The following is a 19372-nucleotide window of genomic DNA, read 5'->3' as shown; positions in this document are numbered from 1 at the left end:
CCATTTCAGCTCATTACAACACAGAACCACCCCTCTTCACTCATCCACTGCTCAAGCAGTTCCTCAGAGGGACAAAAAACTTAAGACCACCCAGGAGAGCCCCAACTCCAGCCTGGGACCTTAATTTTGTACTAGAAAAACTCACTCTACCTCCTTTTGAGCCAGCTGCAAGTGCAGAGTTGAAATTTCTTTCTTGGGAAACAGCCTTCCTTTTAGCCATCACTACAGCAAGAAGGGTGTCTGAATTACAGGCCCTTATGGCAGTGGAGCCTTTCATCATCTTTCATGCGGACAGGGTGTCTCTCAGGACCAATCCCTCCTTCATCTTCAGATGGGATGGGATGGATTCCTCTGCATCTGAATCCTCATAGGGTGGTATAGAAAATTCCTGATCAGAAGAGGAATCAGAAGAAATAGAAACCTGATCTGAAGATTCATAATCAGTGTCTTGCCTAGGCCTTTTATCGGGGGTGGGGGGGGTGGGAACCCCTGATCAAGGTAATTAAGTCTTCAGCCATTTTGATCATCTGTTTCTTGGGCATAGAGGCCTGAGCATGTGGCTCATGCGTCATTTTTTTGGCCTTATAAGTAGCTTTTGTCTTTGTTTTTGAAGCTGGCGTCGGTTTTATATAGAAATGCTGAGGCCTGAAAACACCCTCAGAAGCCGGTGCCTGCTCAGTGGCTCCGGACCCATCCGAGGGAGAGACATCCGCGGGTACAATACTTTGAGAATCTCGCGGCATGCCGGACTCCACATGGGTCTCAGTAGAGGCCTGCGACTCGAAAGTTGCGGGTATCAGGGGCTGCGAAAGCACCTCACTGAGTACCGGCGAACCGGCAACTAACTTAGGAGAAGCTTAGTCGTCTGTTTTGGACCTCGACGGCCTGTCTCTGTCCTTTTCTTTGCGTTTGTTGTGAACTCTGGTAGTCAGATTGCTATCCGACGACATTTCAGGGTAGTTAAATCTGTTTCCAAAATATTTTGAAGCAAAGATATACCAACGCTTAATAGTGCATTAGTTAAATCTAGCACAAAACCAACAGCAAGGCACGTTATGATCTGGGCCTAGGCAAGGAATACACTACAAATGGAAATCCTTATGAGGTATTTGTTTCCCACAAGTAATGCAATTATTAACTTTTACTGACATCGGTATGGAGCAAGAAAAAGTTTCCCCAACGGGGTACTTAGCTTTAATTGAAGACTTTGGTTCTGAGACTCGAATGCGAAAATTTCAGGAGTCGGCCGACCGGCACTTGCGAACTGCTTCTGCTTCGGGCACCGCTCGGCAAGAAAGACTAAAGAAAATGGCGTCGGCTGCCTGTTTTATACCCCTGACGACCTGACGTCATGGAAGAAGAGACAGCAACCGACGCAGGACCCAAGACTTTGATATTCAGGCCGATTGAGGGCAACCTGACAGCAGATTACGCAAATGTAATGACTGCAACAGCGAATACACTTGAACGTCTACATTTATGGTAAGTGTACACAACTGTACTTTTTCACTAAATCCAGAGCTGGCTGTGCCACTCCAGTCTTGCAGGGCCTTATAGCTGGCCCTAATGCTGTCTAATTTCCTCCTCCCATCCTTAGCTTTGGGAATCTACCCAAATGTGATGACTGCAACAGTGAAACACGAAGAACATAGTACAGTTGTGTACACTTACCATAAATGTAGATGTTCGAATGTATTCACTGTTGCAGTCTTGGTTACCCTCCCTCTAGCCCCCTGACTTCTTTTGACTATACCTCTTTTCATTTTTACTATGCTTAAAGCTTTTTGGTGTGTTTGCTTTTTTGCTGGAGGTGTAACCTTGTATATATGTATATATATTTAATTGCTTCCCATTAAGGGGGCACCTGACATCTGGGGCAAGAAAAATTGATGTAATGGCGTCGGCTGCATGCTTTATACCCCTGACTACCTGACATCATGAAAGATGAGACAGCAACTGACGCAGGACCCAAGACTTTGATAATCAGGCCGACTGAGGGCTACTGCAAGCAGATAACCCAAATGTGTTGACTGCAACAGTGAATACACTCAAACATCTACATTTATGGTAAGTGTACACAACTGTACTTTCCCCTATATCTTTGTTTATTAGTTCCATGATGATGCGTTCCATAGCTTTGCATATCAGACTTGTCAGGCTGATGGGGCGATAGTTCCCAGGGTCTGTAGTTGCGCCTGCTTTGTGGAGAGGGATGACTGTAGCAGTGCGCCATTCAGTAGGGAAAAAGGCTGAGGTGAGGGTGTGATTGAACAGGGCACACAGGTGAGGTGCCAGTTCACTCTGTAGTTCATATAGAACACAGCCAGGGATATTGTCAGGTCCCATAGAAGCTGTATTTGTGGCCTTGGACAGTGCTGTTTTAACCTGTGCAGCAGTAATACTGGGTGCCTGACAATCTACTGGTATTGTGATTGGTCCTTTTGTGGGAGAGAGAGGGGTAAAGTTGACACTGAATCTGTCAGCCAGTATATTGGCAATATCTGTTGGCTCGGTGTAGGAGGTGCCATTGTGCAACAGCTCCGAGCAAATCTGGATATTGCCATGGAGATTCTTTACATAACTATAGAAGGCCTTGTGGTTGTCTTTACTATCTGCTGCAATTCTGTTTTCATAGCTCGCTCTAGAGGATTTGATGAGGGATCTCAACTTTTTGTTGAGGCTGATAAGGGAGTTTTTCCAGTCTTGGGACTTCACCTTATTTCTCATCAGTTCCTCCTTCTGTTGTAGCATTTGTTTATGGCAGGGGACCACCAGATTGGCTTCCTTTTTTGGAGGAGAGCGTCTTGGTTCTATTGGGTATGGTGAAGTCCATGCATTTGTGTACATGTTCATACAGGACATTAGTGTATGATTCGGCAGTCATGCAGCTGTTCTCCAATAGCATGGGTGCCATGAAGTTAGCCACCTCTGTTTTTAGGAGCTCAAAGTTAGCTTTGGAGAAGTTTTTCATGGTGGTTACCTTTGCGGGGGGTAGGGGGGGGTGAGAGGGATATGGATTTCCAAGGTGATTAGTTTGTGGTCGGATCTAACCAGGGAGGAGTTGACTGTTGGTACAGAGGAACGGTCACCCATGTTAGTAATGACCAGGTCAAGGATGTTGCTACCTCTAGTGGATGTAAGAATGAGCTGGTCCAGGGCATTGGAATTAATGAATTCCAGGAAACGTTGGGCAAGTGTATTGGTACATGAATAGTTTTCCCAGTTAATGGAGGGGTAGTTGAAGTCACCCAGTATGAGAGTGTTAGGTTGGACCCTAATATTCTCCAGTGTGCTTAGGAATGTGGTGTGCGAGTCTTTGGTCATGGTTGGGGACCTATAGCAGGCTACGACCTGAGTCGTCGTCTTACCCAATGTTAGCTGCACCTGAAGTATCTCTGATGCATCATGTATTAAACTGCACACAAGACTTCACTTTAGTTCAAGCGAGGTAAGTGTGGCAGCCATAGGGAGGGAGAGTGATTTTAGAGTCCTAGGGAACAGGACAGGAGTTTTAGGGTTAGGGTCGGGGGGGTTACAGGTTTAAGAAGCAGGGTGGCGATTGTAGGGTTAGAGTATGGACTATGGTAAGGCTGTGCAGTTTAATACAGTTGGATGTTTGGAGAGCTAAGTAGTCGGGTAAGATCAAGATAATGTGAGTTAGAGCACTTGCCTTTTCAAGCAAATGTGTCACTAGCTAATGGTAGCCAAGCCTTTGTAGTAGATCCACAATCTAAATAAGGCAGTCCATTTACTTGTATTTTTCCCTAATCATTCTAATCAGGGAAAGCATCTTCTACACACTTTTGATTTATATAGGCAACTCAAATTTTACCTCCACAGAACCAGGACAGACAGGAAGGATACTCCATTAGTAACATCCCTTGCCTCAGGCAGGATGGACAGGAAAGTTTCCAAAATAACGCTGCCCAAATGGCTGTAGACAAATATTCTTTCAGAAGTAAGTTACCAGCTAAACCCAGAGCATATCCCCAGTTCTACCTGTTTCTACTGTCCTTTTCATAAAGTATACTTTGGATGAAATTTTTGCTACAGCAGTATGGCTTACATTGCAGGTCTTTGCAAAACATTATAAACTAACAGAAAAAATGATAATACCTTTGACAGGAAGCCTAAGGACAATAACTGCCACTGTTCAAGTTTTTTGCCACACTGGTACGAGAAAATGGGTATGATGCACAGCCTTAAATTAAATTTCAGAATATGGTTATATTTTTAAAAAATAGTTTAGAATGGTATATTCTCAGCTTACGTTTATGATGTTAAAAATTTCTCTCGTTAGTCATTTCCGAGGGAATTCACAATAAGATTTGTAGTGGTTTTCGCACGGTGCCAGCTTAAGGTTAATGCTTAAGCAGATCCATGCACTAGTTCTCAAGTAAAAAATTCACCATAAGCCGTCTTTTAGATAACAAAACATCTTTAATTTCTTCACTAAGGCAGATGAGCGCTGTGAGGTTACTGACAAGCTATGGCAGTTTGGCTTGCTTTTATATGCAGTTGTGTGGGCGTGTTTTTCTGTTAATTGGGAGGTGTCCTCCCAGGGGAGTGTCAAAGGTGATGTGACATTCCCTGTAGCTGGATACCTTTACAATTAACCCCACACTTTTTTTTACCTATAGTCACAGTCCTTTTTATTGTTATATTTGTGATGGCCTTTTTGATAAATATTTAGTAAAAGGTGGTTTTATTCCAGTGTCCAGTTTTTCATTTTATTTTTGTAGTTGTTATGAGAAGCATCAAAAACTTTGGTGCAGTCAATATATTGAAAAAAAATTGCACTTAAAAACATAAATATATACAGTTACACACTGTCAATAATTTCAATGCCACATTGGGCCGATAAACATAATTGTGAAAGGGGAACCAGTTTATTTAACCATGTACAGTATATCTGTTTTTTAACATCTACTCTTGTGTTTCAGCTCTTTTGCTGTGATTGTGCTTCATCAGATCTGCCTGTTGATGAAATAGTAAGATAAAGATGAGACTAGTAAAACTCAAGGTGAAACTAATATTCTCTAAATCTGAATTATGACACGCCGTGTTGGTCTAGCACAATTTAGGTCCAAATTTTTTGATCAAATACTAATTGCTTCATAGTTTAAGGTTTGGCATGCCACATGGCTTGGGAATAAATAAACATGGGTGGTGGTATGCAAAACAAAGAATGTTTTGGTCTTTAGGGAATACATGCCATTGTTAGATCCATGGGGTAATGGCTAAAATCAATGGATAACTTGTACACTTCTCTGTATGAGGGCAGTTGGTAGGACTGCCTGACCATATGGTACTGACAAGTAACTTAGCTGTCTGTGGAGGGTAAATGTTTGAGTAGTAGAATCATTGGTGCATGGCCGGTTTCCTGCCTCCTTGTTGTCCATCACAAAATTTGGCTGTGGTGATATGTGTATACAGTTAGCTATATATAAGGTAATGATGCCAGCGTGCATTTTATATTGTTAGTTTTAACCTACAGTGTGTTAATTTGTTTCCTTGTTGCTTCCTTTAAGCCTTGTACTTGCATATGGAGTACAGTTCTAATAAAATCATACCAGCTACTTCTATGTAGATGGGTTTAGCCTTCCCCAAGAGCTTCTAGTGGTTCAGTCTAGTCACCACTTTTGAGTAGCAAAACAGAACACAGCCAGGCATATGTTTTTGTAACCAAGCTTCTTGTAATAGCTACTCCATGACAGTGTAACTCAAATCCCTAGTTTTACTAGTAAAAAGATCAGGCCAGGGACCATTGCCTCCTGTTGTTTCCCATGAATTGTATTAGTAGTTTCCATTTAATTTGTCAGTTCCTGCAGCACTGATCATGCTATACAGACTGCTTCTGTTACAGTGAGGATAGTCAGATGGCTGTAATATGAGTAGCACAAATTACGCAGGATGTATGGTTTCATAGCAAGCAAGTTATGTCAGACAAATAGAAATGGAGTTTTTTGACTAATGATTAAAGCTGTAGATCAAGATGGGTCTTCAGATGTTGTCTAGATTTTAGCAAAGCATTTTGTCTTAATGTGCCACAAAGAATATAGCAATGGAAAGCTTATGCAGCCTTCACTTGTATTACATTGAGATGCCATGAGTGAGATGGGCAGCATAACAGAACATAGAAGGCAGTAGTAAAGTGGTTTCTGCAGTGAGGAGGAACTGGTAGTGTTTATCAGAATTTTGCAGGATTAATATTAGAGCACGTTTTACTTGATGACAGTAGAACTGATGTTAAACAGAGAATGAAAGGAAGAGTATATCTAATCAGTAATGATGCAGAGTTGTGCAACTGTATTAATGCACGCGGTGAAGCAAGACTTGGCAGTGTGGTAGGATTGCAGAATATTACTTTGGAAGGGGTAAGGGGAAAGGTATATCAAGTGTTTTTAGGATGGAAGTATGTCATTTCCCCTAGACGACGTGGAACTGAGGTGCTAGGAATATTAGCTTTAATACTGACTGATTAAATTCTTTCCCCTAACAGGCCTGAAACTGGTGTGCTTGTGATTTTTGCTTAAATGCTCACACATTGTTTTTTCTGTGGCACAGTTCCTGTTTTGCATTTCTTTAAGTACATTAGTTGTCTTAACTGTGGAGACTCCATGCAGGAAAGCAGCTTCTGAGAATTGCTGGAAAAGGCATCACCTCTAGAAAGAGAGCGAGAAGTTGCATCTTAATACCATTTTCATAACTTGACCATTCTGAGTAGTTCTGTAGGATTCATGCTTGCAGAGAGAACTCCAAAATGGATTTGAAGGGTTATTAACGGAACTCAGAAGTGTGTACCTCTGTGAAAAGGAGAGCAAGGGGCATGATGAAAAGAGTCAGTTATGAAATCATTGTGGAAAAAAATGTTATACATGTTAAGTGAACTGTTGCAGGTCTGTCTTGCGTCTGCTACCTGTTGCAAGGCTTTCTGAATGTCCCATTTGTTTTACTGTCCAGATACAATGGACCATCTCTTCCTCATGCTCTCTCTATTGATCTTTGTGTCTGCCACAATTTCTCAATTTGTATGTGTCTCTGTGTCTCATCTGAAAAGCCCCAAATTTGGTAACCTTTCCTCAGGACTGTAGCTCACATATATAGGTTCATAGACTAGTTCTAGGCTAACAGCCCTTGTGGGCCAGTTTAAGCCTAGCCAATTTACCCATATAAGAATCAAACCCTGCATCTTGTGTCTGTAAGGTAAACACCTTCACCATTATGCCAAAAAACAAACATGCTGATTATCAACTAGCCGTGATTGTCAACCTTGTTTTGTACACCTTCTAGTAAGTTCATTACCTTTACTCTCTATATCCAAAACTGCAAATAATAGTCCATATATAGTTTCTCATAAGACTAAGCACTCATCTGTCTGATGAATAAAAGATTTGCTTAATAAAACATCTGGGGTCCTGCCCCTTATTTTTGTGACTGGTCTAAAAATGTTGCAGTACTCTACACTCAAGGGAAAATTAGCTATCCGGTATCTGGTAATAGAGGTTCGAAGTTCATAGGTCTGAAACTCCCACAATGAGTGTTTTCCATGCAAGTGCTTCTTAGGGCTAGCCTTGCTTTCCATAGTGGGATTAGTGAACATGTCTTCGGAAATTCTTTTTTCTTGCAATGTTAGTAACATCTTGGGTTTGATTGTCTTCAACACCACTGTTTTACCTTTGCATGACTTTAGAGATTAAGCTTTAATGACTGCTGGGTCTTTATGTTGTCATGATCTGTTCAGCAGTAGCTTTCTCCACACCATCTGTATGGAGCTTTCTTTTTCTTTCAGAGCTCTTTATTTTGCTTTTCTTTATGTTAAATTTGAGCTATTTGTTTTACTACTAATTCTTACAATTTATCCAGCTCATTTTGGGTTAGGTCGTTATTTTCATAAATGGCTACATGCCCCTTTATGTTGTCTACACTTGGCATAGCCCAGAAGCGTAGCACTTTTCTGATACTGAGATGCAGGTGAAGAGTGGGACATGGTTTGAAAATGTAGGGAGACATATCCAAGGTAAAGTGCAAAAGCATTAGTTTTTCATAAAGTGCTAAATGCATGATCAGCATTTCCTTGAAAGTGAAGTCCATATGAGTGATCCAGTTCTCAGTGGTATACCACATGAGAATAAGAAAGTCAAGTAAGAATTGAAGTTTGCATTTGGCAAGGAAAGGAAAGACGAGTTATCTATTGTTTTTTGTTAGGACTCTACTGTGGAGTAAGTGACCGACCCAGTATGCATTTTCTGTCTGCATCCCTGTTTACAAAAGCAAGCTGTTTCAGTCCCTAAAGCCCAAAAGGTGCTGTTATTACGGATCTCCAAATTTCTTACAGTTGACATCAGAGTAGTAGGTAACTGTGAAAGATTTCCTATAAACTGTCTTGAAGTTTTAGTCTTTGAATGTCATTCTAGTCATCCTTTGACTAGTATCTGTAATTATTGATGACTGTTGTTGCCATTAGACAAAGCAAAAAGTATAATGAGATGTAAGAAGGTTCTGTTTTTTTTTTTTTTTTTTTGCTTTATATTGCTTAATTTAAGTGTAATTCAGCAGATTTTTGTTTCCTTTTCAGTTAACTGTCCAGACTCTGTTTCTGAGCAAGAGGACGTTAAACAGGAACCTATAGAATCAGACTTTGAATTGCAAGACTCCTACGGTGAGGAAGCAAACACATCATCTTACCACCCTTTACCTGTTCCTGTATTGGACAAGTATGTTTTAGAGAACGGAAGGGTATGTGTTTGATTATTATAGCTTTTCTTTTTATTATTTTTTTAGGTTGCAGTACACTTCTCTCCTTAAAAACCCACTGAACTGATTCAGAAGACTAATGTCTATTTTTTTGGCAAATGCTGAATAATTTTGAATATAAAACATCACTAACAACATTACAGCTGAAATGATGCCTTTCAGTATCTCAGGTAGTAAAGCATGTGCCATCCAGTTAATGTCTGCATTGTTAGCAGTTACTTGTTCTGTTATGCTGTCCGTGTCTATTACACATTTTACTTTGTTTTTGTTTCACTTTCCTGTTTGTAACACATATTTGAAGATTGTTGAAATATTTATACAAGAACATTTAAGTTTCCTGCAACTATTATAGTTTAGTGGCCTTCTCTTTGATGTTATCTCCACATTATGTAATACTTGTGGAATAAGTCATTTTTGATGGTATAATCAACCAGTACACTAGAATCTTTCTTTGGATTCAGACATATTATTTGTTCTTCACTGCATGTGGACTAAATTAGAAGCCTGAAAAGTATGGTGTGGCACATTTCTGCAAGCCACAGGGGAAGCAACGTCAACAGTATTTAATACTTTTATTTTTTTTTTTTGTTGAAGAGGAAAATGATAAAATATCAGTTACAATAATGTTCGCAAATTTCTGGAAGGCTAGAAACAACTTGTCTTTATTTCCATGTTTCCTCACAAGAGCACAAGCTCCTACCATAAAAGCAGATGCCCTTAAAGTGAAAAGAGTTAGCGTAGTGAAATCTGGAAATGTACCAGATACATTAATGCAAGAGTACAAGTCATACTATTGAAAAGAAATGCTGAGTAGTAGTAAACAAAATGTTTATTTATTTATTTGACATTTGTTAACTGGTGTGGTCTGACTGGGTGTACAGAACCCATTTTCAGAAGAGGCCTGGGGATGCTTTGCCAGAGATGGTCTGCACCTGTCGCCCCTGGGATTCAGGTTACTGGCTAAGGCTCATTGCCACCCCTATAGTGCCTTTTTTAGGCAAAGTTCAAAGGACAAAACCACCACTGTAACAGGTACAAGCATGCAAAATCTCGAGACACTCCTAAAAATGGAGAACATCAATATCTGTGCAGTAACTGAGACCTGGTTCAAGGCTCCAGAGAGCACCCCTGCAATACCAGGCTACAACTCTTACCACACTTTTCGGCCACCAAACCAGGACCGAAACACTAAAGATGGAGGAGTGTCCATATTCACCAAGGATATTCACACCACCAGGCTAGTTGCCCAACACAATGCATCTGAAATTCTCCAGGTGCAACTAACACTAGGTAAGACTGCAATCCAAATTGTAGCTTGCTACAGAACCCCCACCATGCCCCAAGATTATCACTATACCTTTCTAAACATACTGGAAATTATTAAGATACAACCAAACACCCTAATACTGGGTGATTACAACTACTCTGCCATTAACTGGGAAAACTACTCGTGTACCAACACCTTTGCCCAACGGTTCTTGGAATTCATAAATGCCAATACCCTGGGTCAACTAATCCATAGTCCCACCAGGGGATCCAATATCCTAGACCTGGTCATTACCAACATGGTAATGGTCTGACCATAAGCTAATCACCCTTGACATCCACATCCCTCCCCCACCCCCCAGTAAGGAAACCTCTGTAAAAAAACTTCTCCAAAGCCAACTTCATGCTACTCGAGTCAGAAGTGACTAACTTCATGACACCCGTGCAGACGGGAACTGAAAGTTTGACTGCTGAATCCTACACTAAGGCACTGTACGAGCACATCCACTTGTGCATGAATCGTGCCATCCCAAATAGAACCAAGATTCTGTTCTCCAAAAAAAGGAAGCCAATCTGGTGGTCCCCTGCCAAAAACAAACTTTTATAAAACACATAAACACATTTTTACATAAACACATATTTAAAGATTGTTGAAATGTTTATATAAGAACATTTAAGTTTCCTATAACTATTATAGTTTAGTGGCCTTCTATTTGATGTAATCTCCACATTATTTAATACTTGTGGAATAAGTCATTTTTGATGATATAACCAACCAGTACACTAGAATCTTTCTTTGGATTCAGACATATTGTTTGTTCTTCACTGTATGTGGACTAAATTAGAAGCCTGAAATGTATGGTGTGACACATTTCTGCAAGCCACAGGGGAAGCAACATCAACAGTATTTAATACTTTTATTTATTTTTTTTTTTGTTGAAGAGGAAAATGACAAAATATCAGTTGCAATAATGTTCACAAACTTCTGGAAGGCTAGAGATAACTTGCCTTTATTTCCATGCTTCCTCACAAGAGCACAAGCTCCTACCATAAAAGCAGATGCTTGTAATTACTGAGCTAAAGAATTGAACTAAAGACTATTGTTTTGATGATCTACATTATTAAGAGAAAAGAATAGTGTGTGGTATAAAAAGTCTTCAGACGAGAGAGGGTGCCTTATTTATTTGTTGTTTTTCTTTTAAGAGAAACAGGCCTGATCTTATCAGAAAGGGAAATGTATGTACGAAAGACAAGTGAAACAAAAAGTAAATATGTGAAGTAAATTGCAAAAATACAAAAATGCGGGCGTTGAGATTCTCAGAAAGTATGTTGGATTTGAAATTCAAGCCTGAAATACTAGCTGTGGCAGTAAGCATGTCAGGAAGCACTGCTGTGCTTTAATCAGTCCTGCAGAATCTGTGCTTGAAATAACCATTTTGCAAAGATGCAAACAAGCAAAGACAAGTGTGTTAAAAAAAAGCTGTAATATGTTTAACAGAAACGTGAAAGTGAGCTATTTGTTGGTGCCCTTAAAGTGAAGTTAACTTAAAGTGGGTCAAGTAATCCATAGTCCCACCAGGGGCTCCAATATCCTAGACCTGGTCATTACCAACATGGGAAATAGATGCTCCACACCTATGGTCACTTCCTTGTTAGTCAGGTCTGACCATAAGCTAATCACCCTTGACATCCATATCCCGCCCCCACCACCCAATAAGGAAACCTCTGTAAAATCTTCTCCAAAGCCAACTTCATGCTACTCGAGTCAGAAGTGACAAACTTCATGACACCCATGCAGACGGGAACTGAAAGTTTGACTGCTGAATCCTACACTAAGGCACTGTACGAGCACATCCACTTGTGCATGAATCGTGCCATCCCAAATAGAACCAAGATGCTGTCCTCCAAAAAAAGAAAGCCAATCTGGTGGTCCCCTGCCTTAAACAAACTTTACAACAAAAGGAAGAAATTGTTGCAGAAAAGAGGAAAATCCCAGGGTGCAAAAAACTCTCTTACCAGCCTCAGTAAGAAGCTGAGATCCCTCATAAAATCCTCCAAAGTTAGTTACGAAAATAAAATTGCCAAAGATTCCAAAGACAACCACAAGGCATTCTATAGCTATGTCAAGAATCTAAATGGCAATGCTCAGATCTGCTCTGAGCTACAACAGAATGGCATTAAGTATACTGATCCCAAGGATATTGCCACTATCCTGGCAGATCGATTCCGTGCCAACTTCACCCCCTAAAGGACCCATCTTAATACCGAAAGAGTGCCAAATTCCAGTAATAATGGCCACACAGGTAAAAAATGCACTCTCCAAAGCTAAGAATACAGCATCCATGGGACCAGATGATATCCCGGGCTGTGTATTACATGAACTACAAAATTAACTGGCACCTCATCTAAGTGTCATGTTTAAGCATAGCCTCACGTCAGGCTTCATGCCCACTCAGTGGTGCACAGCTACAGTTATCCCACTCCACAAAGGGGGATCCACCTTGGATCCTGGGAACGACTCCTCCATCAGTCTGACAAGACTGATCTACAAGGCCATGGAACGTATTCTCATGAAACTTGTAAACAAAGACATTGGCAACCTTCAAACACTGGACCCCACCCAGTTTGGGTTCGTGAAGGGCCGTTCTTGTCTCCTGAACCTGATTGACTTCTTCAAATCAGTCTCCAGAGCTGTGGACGAAGGTAAGTTGGTCCACACAGCCTATCTGGACCTCGCCAAGGCCTTCAACATTATCCCCCACTCTGGAATCATAGATAAACTTACTAAGCTGGACATTAATCAGTATGTCACTCGATGGGTTGCCAGCTGGCTTACTGACAGAACCCACACTGTAAAAGTAGCCGACTTCAAATCCATATCCAGACAAGTGGAGTACCTCAGGGTTCAGTCCTGGGACCACTCTTGTTTGGCATCTACTTCTCTGAAATACATGCCAGTACTAAGGGACTCTGGCTAACAAAGTTCGCAGATGACTCAAATTGGGAGCCATTATTGAATCCCCAAATGATGTGGATATTCTACAAAAGGGCCTTATCGAAACAGATGCTTGGTGCCAGAGCCATGGACTCAAGCTCAATGCCAAGAAATGTATAGTTATCCCCTTTGGGAAAAAACATGTACCCGTGAATTACCACATAGGTGGCAGTGCACTAAACACCAAAAGTGTGGTTATAGACTTAGGGAAACAGGTGGACAGTGGTCTCATGTTCAATAACCACATATTCACAACAGTCAGGAAATCCTTATATGTGGCACACCTCATCACTAAGGGGTTTTATCCAGAAAAAAGGAGGTCATTGTCCCATTGTACTCATCCCTCATTAGACCCATTATAGAATACAACACCTCCATTTGGTATGTACCTCTCAAGATCTGCAATAACTGGAAAGGCTGCAGAAGTACTTCACTAAAAGAATCACAAGCCTAAAGCAGATGCCCTATACTGACCGTCTAAAAAAAAAAAAAAACTCCAGCTGTACTCTTGTTGCATATCGTCTACTCAGAGGCGATCTCTGCTTAACATACAAGGCCATGTCAAACCCAGAGCTGCTGGACATCCCAATCCTTCAGAGCCACACACTCCAGGGATCTAAACCTTGTCATCGCAATGAACAAAACATGCTGGAGGGATAGGATGTTCTTCGTGTTTCACTGTTGCAGTCATTACATTTGGGTTATCTGCTTTGCAGTAGCCCTCAGTTGGCCTGATTAACAAAGTCTTGGGTCCTGCATCGGTTACTGTCCCTTCTTCCATGACGTCAGGTTGTCAGGGATATAAAACATGCAGCCGACGCTATTACATCAGTCTTTCTTGCTGTGCGGTGCCCGAAGCAGAAGCAGTTCGCAAGTGCTGGTCATCCGACTCCTGAAATTTTCGTTTTTGAGTTTCAGAACCAAAGTCTTCAACTAAAGCTAAGTACCTTGTTGGGGAAACTTTTTCTTGCTTCTTCCGATGTCAGCAAAAGTTAATAATTGCATTACTTTTGGAAAGCAAATACCTCTCAAAGATTTTCATTCCTACTGTATTCCTTGCCTAGGCCCTGACCACGATGTACCTCGCTGTAGGTTTTGTGCTTTATTTAAACAGCGCACTAACCGTCGTCGGTATAATTTCGCATCTAAATATTTCGGTTCTCTGTTTAATTATCCAGAAATGTCGTCGGTTAGCTTTCCAACCACTGGGATTCCGAAAAAAAGTAAAGATAAAGACAGAGACAGGCAGCCGAGGTCCAAAACTGCCGACGACGCTTCTCCTAAGCCAGTCGCCAGTTCACCTGTACTCAGTGAGGTGCTTTCGCAGCCCCTGATACCCGCTACTTCTGACTCGCAGGCCTCTACCGAGACCCATTTGGAGTCCGGTATAACGCGAGATGCTTCAGCTGTGGAACCTGCAGATGTCTCTACCTTGGATCTGTCCAGAGCCGCTGTGCAGGCACCGGCTTCTGAAGGTGTATTCAGGCCTACGTATTAAACTGACACCTCCTTCTTCATTTAGGCCAAAATCTCGACCCATGCCTAAAAAACTGATGCCCAGACCGCATGCTCAGGCCTCTAGGCCTAAAAAACAAATTATAAGAATGGCTGAAGAACTTATAACTCTAATCAGGGGAAGCCAACCCCCCCACCCCTTCTAAGTGACCTAGGGCTGAAGCTGTTTATGAATCTTCTGACCAGGATTCTGATTTTTCTGATTCTTCTGATGATCTGGATTTGCCCTGATCTATTTATGAGGATTCTGATGCAGAGGACTCTATTCCCTCTGCTTCTTCTCCTGAAGATTTTTCTTTTGGTGAGACCTTATATGCTCTACGGAAGCATTTCCACTGAGAAAGCCAGGAATTTTCTGATTCTAAAAAGAGACTTAGGGATTTCTTACTCCTGCCTCAGCATAGGCCTTTGGCTATACCTCCTGTACTGGATATTGTTGATGATGCCTTTTCAGAATCTAGTTTGGCTCCTTATTCTTTGCCTCCTGCTCCCAGAAAACCCGACAGGTATTACAGGGTTCCTGATTCTCACAAGTTCCTTTTCAGAAATCCTATTGGGGATCCAGACACTATTTCACAGGGACCTAAGGGCATTTAGGCTTCTATTGCTAAAAATCCTACCCCCTCTGATAGAGATTCCAGGACGCTGGATAGATGTGGTAAGAAGGTTTACACTTCTGCAACCTTGGCCATTAAGGCTTTAAACTGCCAGTTTCATATGTTAAAGTATCAACAACATGTTATTGGATTGCTTAAACAGAAAATTATGTTGATTCCTGACTGTGCTGAAGATAAAGAATTACAGGATTTAATGCATTCTGCTGAACAGGTTGGAAAACATACTTTGCAATGTGTATTTGATTCATTAGAGGCCTCTTGCAGGGCTGCTGTTACTGGGTCTGTGCTTAGAAGGCATGCTTGGCTTAAGGAGCAAACTTTGCCTGATCATATTAAAGCTAAATTGTTGGATGCTCCCTTAAATCAGGACGGCCTGTTTGGCAACAAGGCTGAGGAAGTTCTAAAAAGGATGGAAGATAAAGCTAAATCTATGCAAACTGTCAAAGAATTCTTACATGTTCAGCCTCCTAGATTTAGTAGGCACTGGCCCACTAAGAATTGGTCCTTTTCCGGCCCCTTCCAGGTCTTCTCAAGCCAACCCCAGACACAGCAGAAACACCAGGTTTCAGTCCCAAGGGACACACAAGACTAAGCAGTGGGGGCTTCCACACCCAAATCTGGGAGTAGTAAGACCCCCCCCCCCTATGGAAAACTGTCTCAATGACTTGCTTTTAAAATTTCCAAGCACTTCCCAACTAAATGCTCCTTTAGATGGAAAGATTGGTCTGCAGGCCAAAAACTGGGAACTCATTACCCAGGACAAATGGGTTTTAAATGTAGTGTCCCAAGGATACAGATTGTTACCAACTCCAAGCGGGTGGCCAGCTCTACCCCCAAATCAGTCGGCAGAGGCCCAAAATCAAGTACTCACTCTCTTAAACATGGAGGCTATTCAGTTGGTACCAGAAGAGGAAAAGGGTCAAGGTTTCTATTCGAGACTTTTCCTGGTACCCAGAAAAGGCAATACATGGCGTCCTATCCTGGACCTTTCTACTCTACATACCTTCCTGGTGATTCCAAAATTCAAAATGCTGACGCTTCACCAGCTGCTTCCTATGCTAGGCAAAGATGCATGGTTAACAACACCAGACAGAGGCATACCTGCACATCCCTATCAGGGAGTCTTGCAAGAAGATACCTACGCTTCCAAGCAGGCTACATGCACTATCAGTTCTCTGCACTGCCCTTTGGCTTATGTACTGCGCCCAGGGTATTCACAAAGTGCCTAGCTCCAGTTATTGATTTTGCAGGCAAAGAAATATTCAGATATACCCATACCTGGACAATTGTCTAATTCAGGCAGAAAGCCAGGGCATACTTTTGAATCATCTGGCCTTTGTTCAAAGGGTACTGACTTGTCTGGGGTACACCATAAACGAAAATAAATCACACCTGGTACCCTGTCAACAAATTACATTTGTGGGAGCAAGCTTGAATACAACTTCCCAGATGACTTTCCCCACGCCATAGAAACGGATTCATTTGACAACCTACTTCAAACAAGTGGCCACAAAAACCCAGCTGTCTGCAAGGCAAATTCTGCAAGCCTTGGGGTTCATGGCCTGCTGCATTCTTCTCATTCCATATGCAAGGCTGCATATGAGGAAACTACTATGGTATCTCAAAAGCCTATGGTGTCAACAGTCACAGGATCTAGAAGCAAGGATTCCAATCATACCTTGCCTACACCTAGAGTTCCTTTGGTGGGCAGAGGCCTGCCACCAAAACAGGGGACTACCATTCACACTACCCACTGCCACCCAAATTTTAACAACAGACACATCAGACTATGCATGGGGGGCTCATCTGGCAATGAAGTGCATTCAGGGCAAATGGAACCCAAGTCAAATGCACCTGCACATAAATCAAAAGGAAATATTAGCTGTACAGAATGCACTGACATCCTTCAAGGATCACTTTCTTCCAGGACAATTAATGGTAAAGACGGACAACACCACTGTGATGTGGTACATAAACAAGCAGGGGGGTACTCATTCTTACTCCCTCTGCAGACTAGCCATGGCATTGTGGAACACAGCCTTGAGCTACCAAGTGAATCTATAAGCTCAATTCCTGGCAGGAAAACTAAATACACTGGCAGACGGACTAAGCAGAAATCTCATGGACCCACACGAGTGGAAATTGGAACCAAGGATTTTCAACATGTTGACACGTAAATGCGGGAGCCAATGCCTCCCCCGGAACCATCAAGTGGACAGATTTTGCACAAGGATTCCCTACAAGCTAGCTTGGAAAGTGGATTCTCTATCCTTCCGCTGGAAAAACCTATCAGTTTATGCCTTTCCTCCTCTGCCTCTGCTCTCTAAAGTGCTACTAAAGATCAAACAGGACAAGCCAAGGACAATTTTAATTGCACCAGACTGGCCTCGCCAACACTGGTACCCACTCTTGCGCAGTGTGTCACGCTTGGCTTAATGGCACCTGCCTCAGACCCCTTCCCTGTTATCTCAGCAGGAGAACCAGATTCTGCACCCTCAGCTGCAAACCCTGAACCTAGCAGCCTGGCTAATTACCTAATCTCTCCTTTACCATCCCTCAGCAAATCAGTGATGGATATCATTTTAGAGGCAAGGAGGCCCAGTACCAGAAAATCTTATGCTGCAAAATGGAAAAGATTTTGTGCCTGGAACCATTCTCAAGGGATGAGTGCAGCAGTGCCAAATATACCTCAGATTCTGCAATACTTGACTGAGATGCTTCATAAGGGCTTGTCCTTTTCCTCCATCAGAATTCATGCCTCAGCAATTTCAGCTCTTTACAGCACGGAGCCTCCACTCTTCTCTCACCCACTGCTTAAGCAGTTCCTCAGAGAGGTCAAGAACTTAAGGCCACCCAGGAGAGCTCCAACTCCTGCCTGGGATCTTAATTTTGTCGTGGAGAAACTCACTCTTCCTCCTTTCGAGCCAGCTGCTACTGCAGATTTAAAATTTCTTTCCTGGAAAACAGCTTTCCTTTTAGCTATCACTTCTGCAAGAAGAGTATCTGAATTACAGGCTCTTATGGCAGTGAAACCTTTTATCATCTTTCATGCGGACAGGGTGTCCCTCAGAAGCAATCCCTCCTTCATGCCCAAGGTGGCATCCAGTGTGACTCTTAATCAGTCCATTCATTTGCTAACCTTCTTTCCCAACCCACAGAACAAAGGGGAACGGATACTGCACTCTTTAGATGTGCACAAACAACTTAGATTCTACTTGGACAGGACTAAACCTCAAAGAAAATCTGAACAACTGCTGGTGGCATTTGCTGCAGGGACAGAGGGGAAAGCTATTTCAAAACAAACCATTTCAAAATGGATAGGCCACTGCATTCTTTTCTGCTATAAGCATCATGTAAAACCTATCCCAAAGGGCATCAGACCCCATTCAACCAGGGTTGCATCTACCTCTACAGCCTTTCTCAGGGGCATCCCTACTAGGGATATCCTAGAAGCTGCTACCTGGAGTTCTGTACATACTTTCACCAAACATTTATCATTTGCCAATTTTCTCTAAATCCAGAGCTGGTTTTGCTACTGCAATCTTGCAGGGCCTTATAGCTGGTCCTAATTCTAGTTAAATTCCTCCTCCTAACCTTAGCTTTGGGAATGTACCCAAATGTAATGACTGCAACAGTGAAACACGAAGACATAGTACAGTTGTGTACACATCATAAATGTAGATGTTCAAGTGTATTCACTGTTGCAGTCCTGGTGACCCTCCCTCCAGCCCCCTTTCTTCTGTTGGCTGTACCTCTACTCTCACTTACTATGCTCAAAAAGCTTTTTGGTGTATATTCTTGTATTTATAGATTTAATTGCTTCCCATTAGGGGGGCACCTGACATCTGGGACAAGAAAAACTGATGTAATGGCGTCTGTTGCATATTTTATACCCCTGACAACCTGATGTCATGGAAGAAGGGACAGCAACCGACGCAGGACCCAAGACTTTGTTAATCAGGCCGATTGAGGGCTACTGCAAAGCAGATAACCCAAATGTAATGACTGCAACAGTGAATACACTCGAACATCTACATTTATGGTAAGTGTACACAACTGTACTTTCTTGACCCAGAGATTCCCCAGACTCTGGAATAGACTGCCCATACATGTCAAGCAGAGCTCCTCTTTGCTCCTCTTCAAAAGGAACCTTGACGATTGGATGGGAGATAGGAAATTCACCCCGTGGATCACGTCGGTCACCCTGTTAGACAGGGGTCCA

The 19372-nt window shown here is 42.1% G+C and overlaps 1 protein-coding gene across 2 annotated transcripts in view; it reads left to right on the top strand.

Annotated features, from left to right (window-relative positions):
* Positions 1–19372, top strand: part of BEND5 (BEN domain containing 5) — a 639378-nt gene that overhangs the window by 302806 nt on the left and 317200 nt on the right. For both annotated transcript variants that reach the window (XM_044085979.1, XM_044085980.1), the window contains exon 5: positions 8579–8739. In XM_044085979.1, the coding sequence (XP_043941914.1) occupies positions 8579–8739 (161 nt within the window). The remainder of the gene's footprint in view (positions 1–8578; positions 8740–19372) is intronic.

The sequence above is a fragment of the Protopterus annectens genome, chromosome 10.part0, assembly GCF_019279795.1.
Source record: "Protopterus annectens isolate FY-2018-M chromosome 10.part0, PAN1.0, whole genome shotgun sequence".
Lineage (NCBI taxonomy): Eukaryota > Metazoa > Chordata > Ceratodontiformes > Protopteridae > Protopterus > Protopterus annectens.
This window is presented reverse-complemented; position numbering and strand designations above follow the sequence as displayed.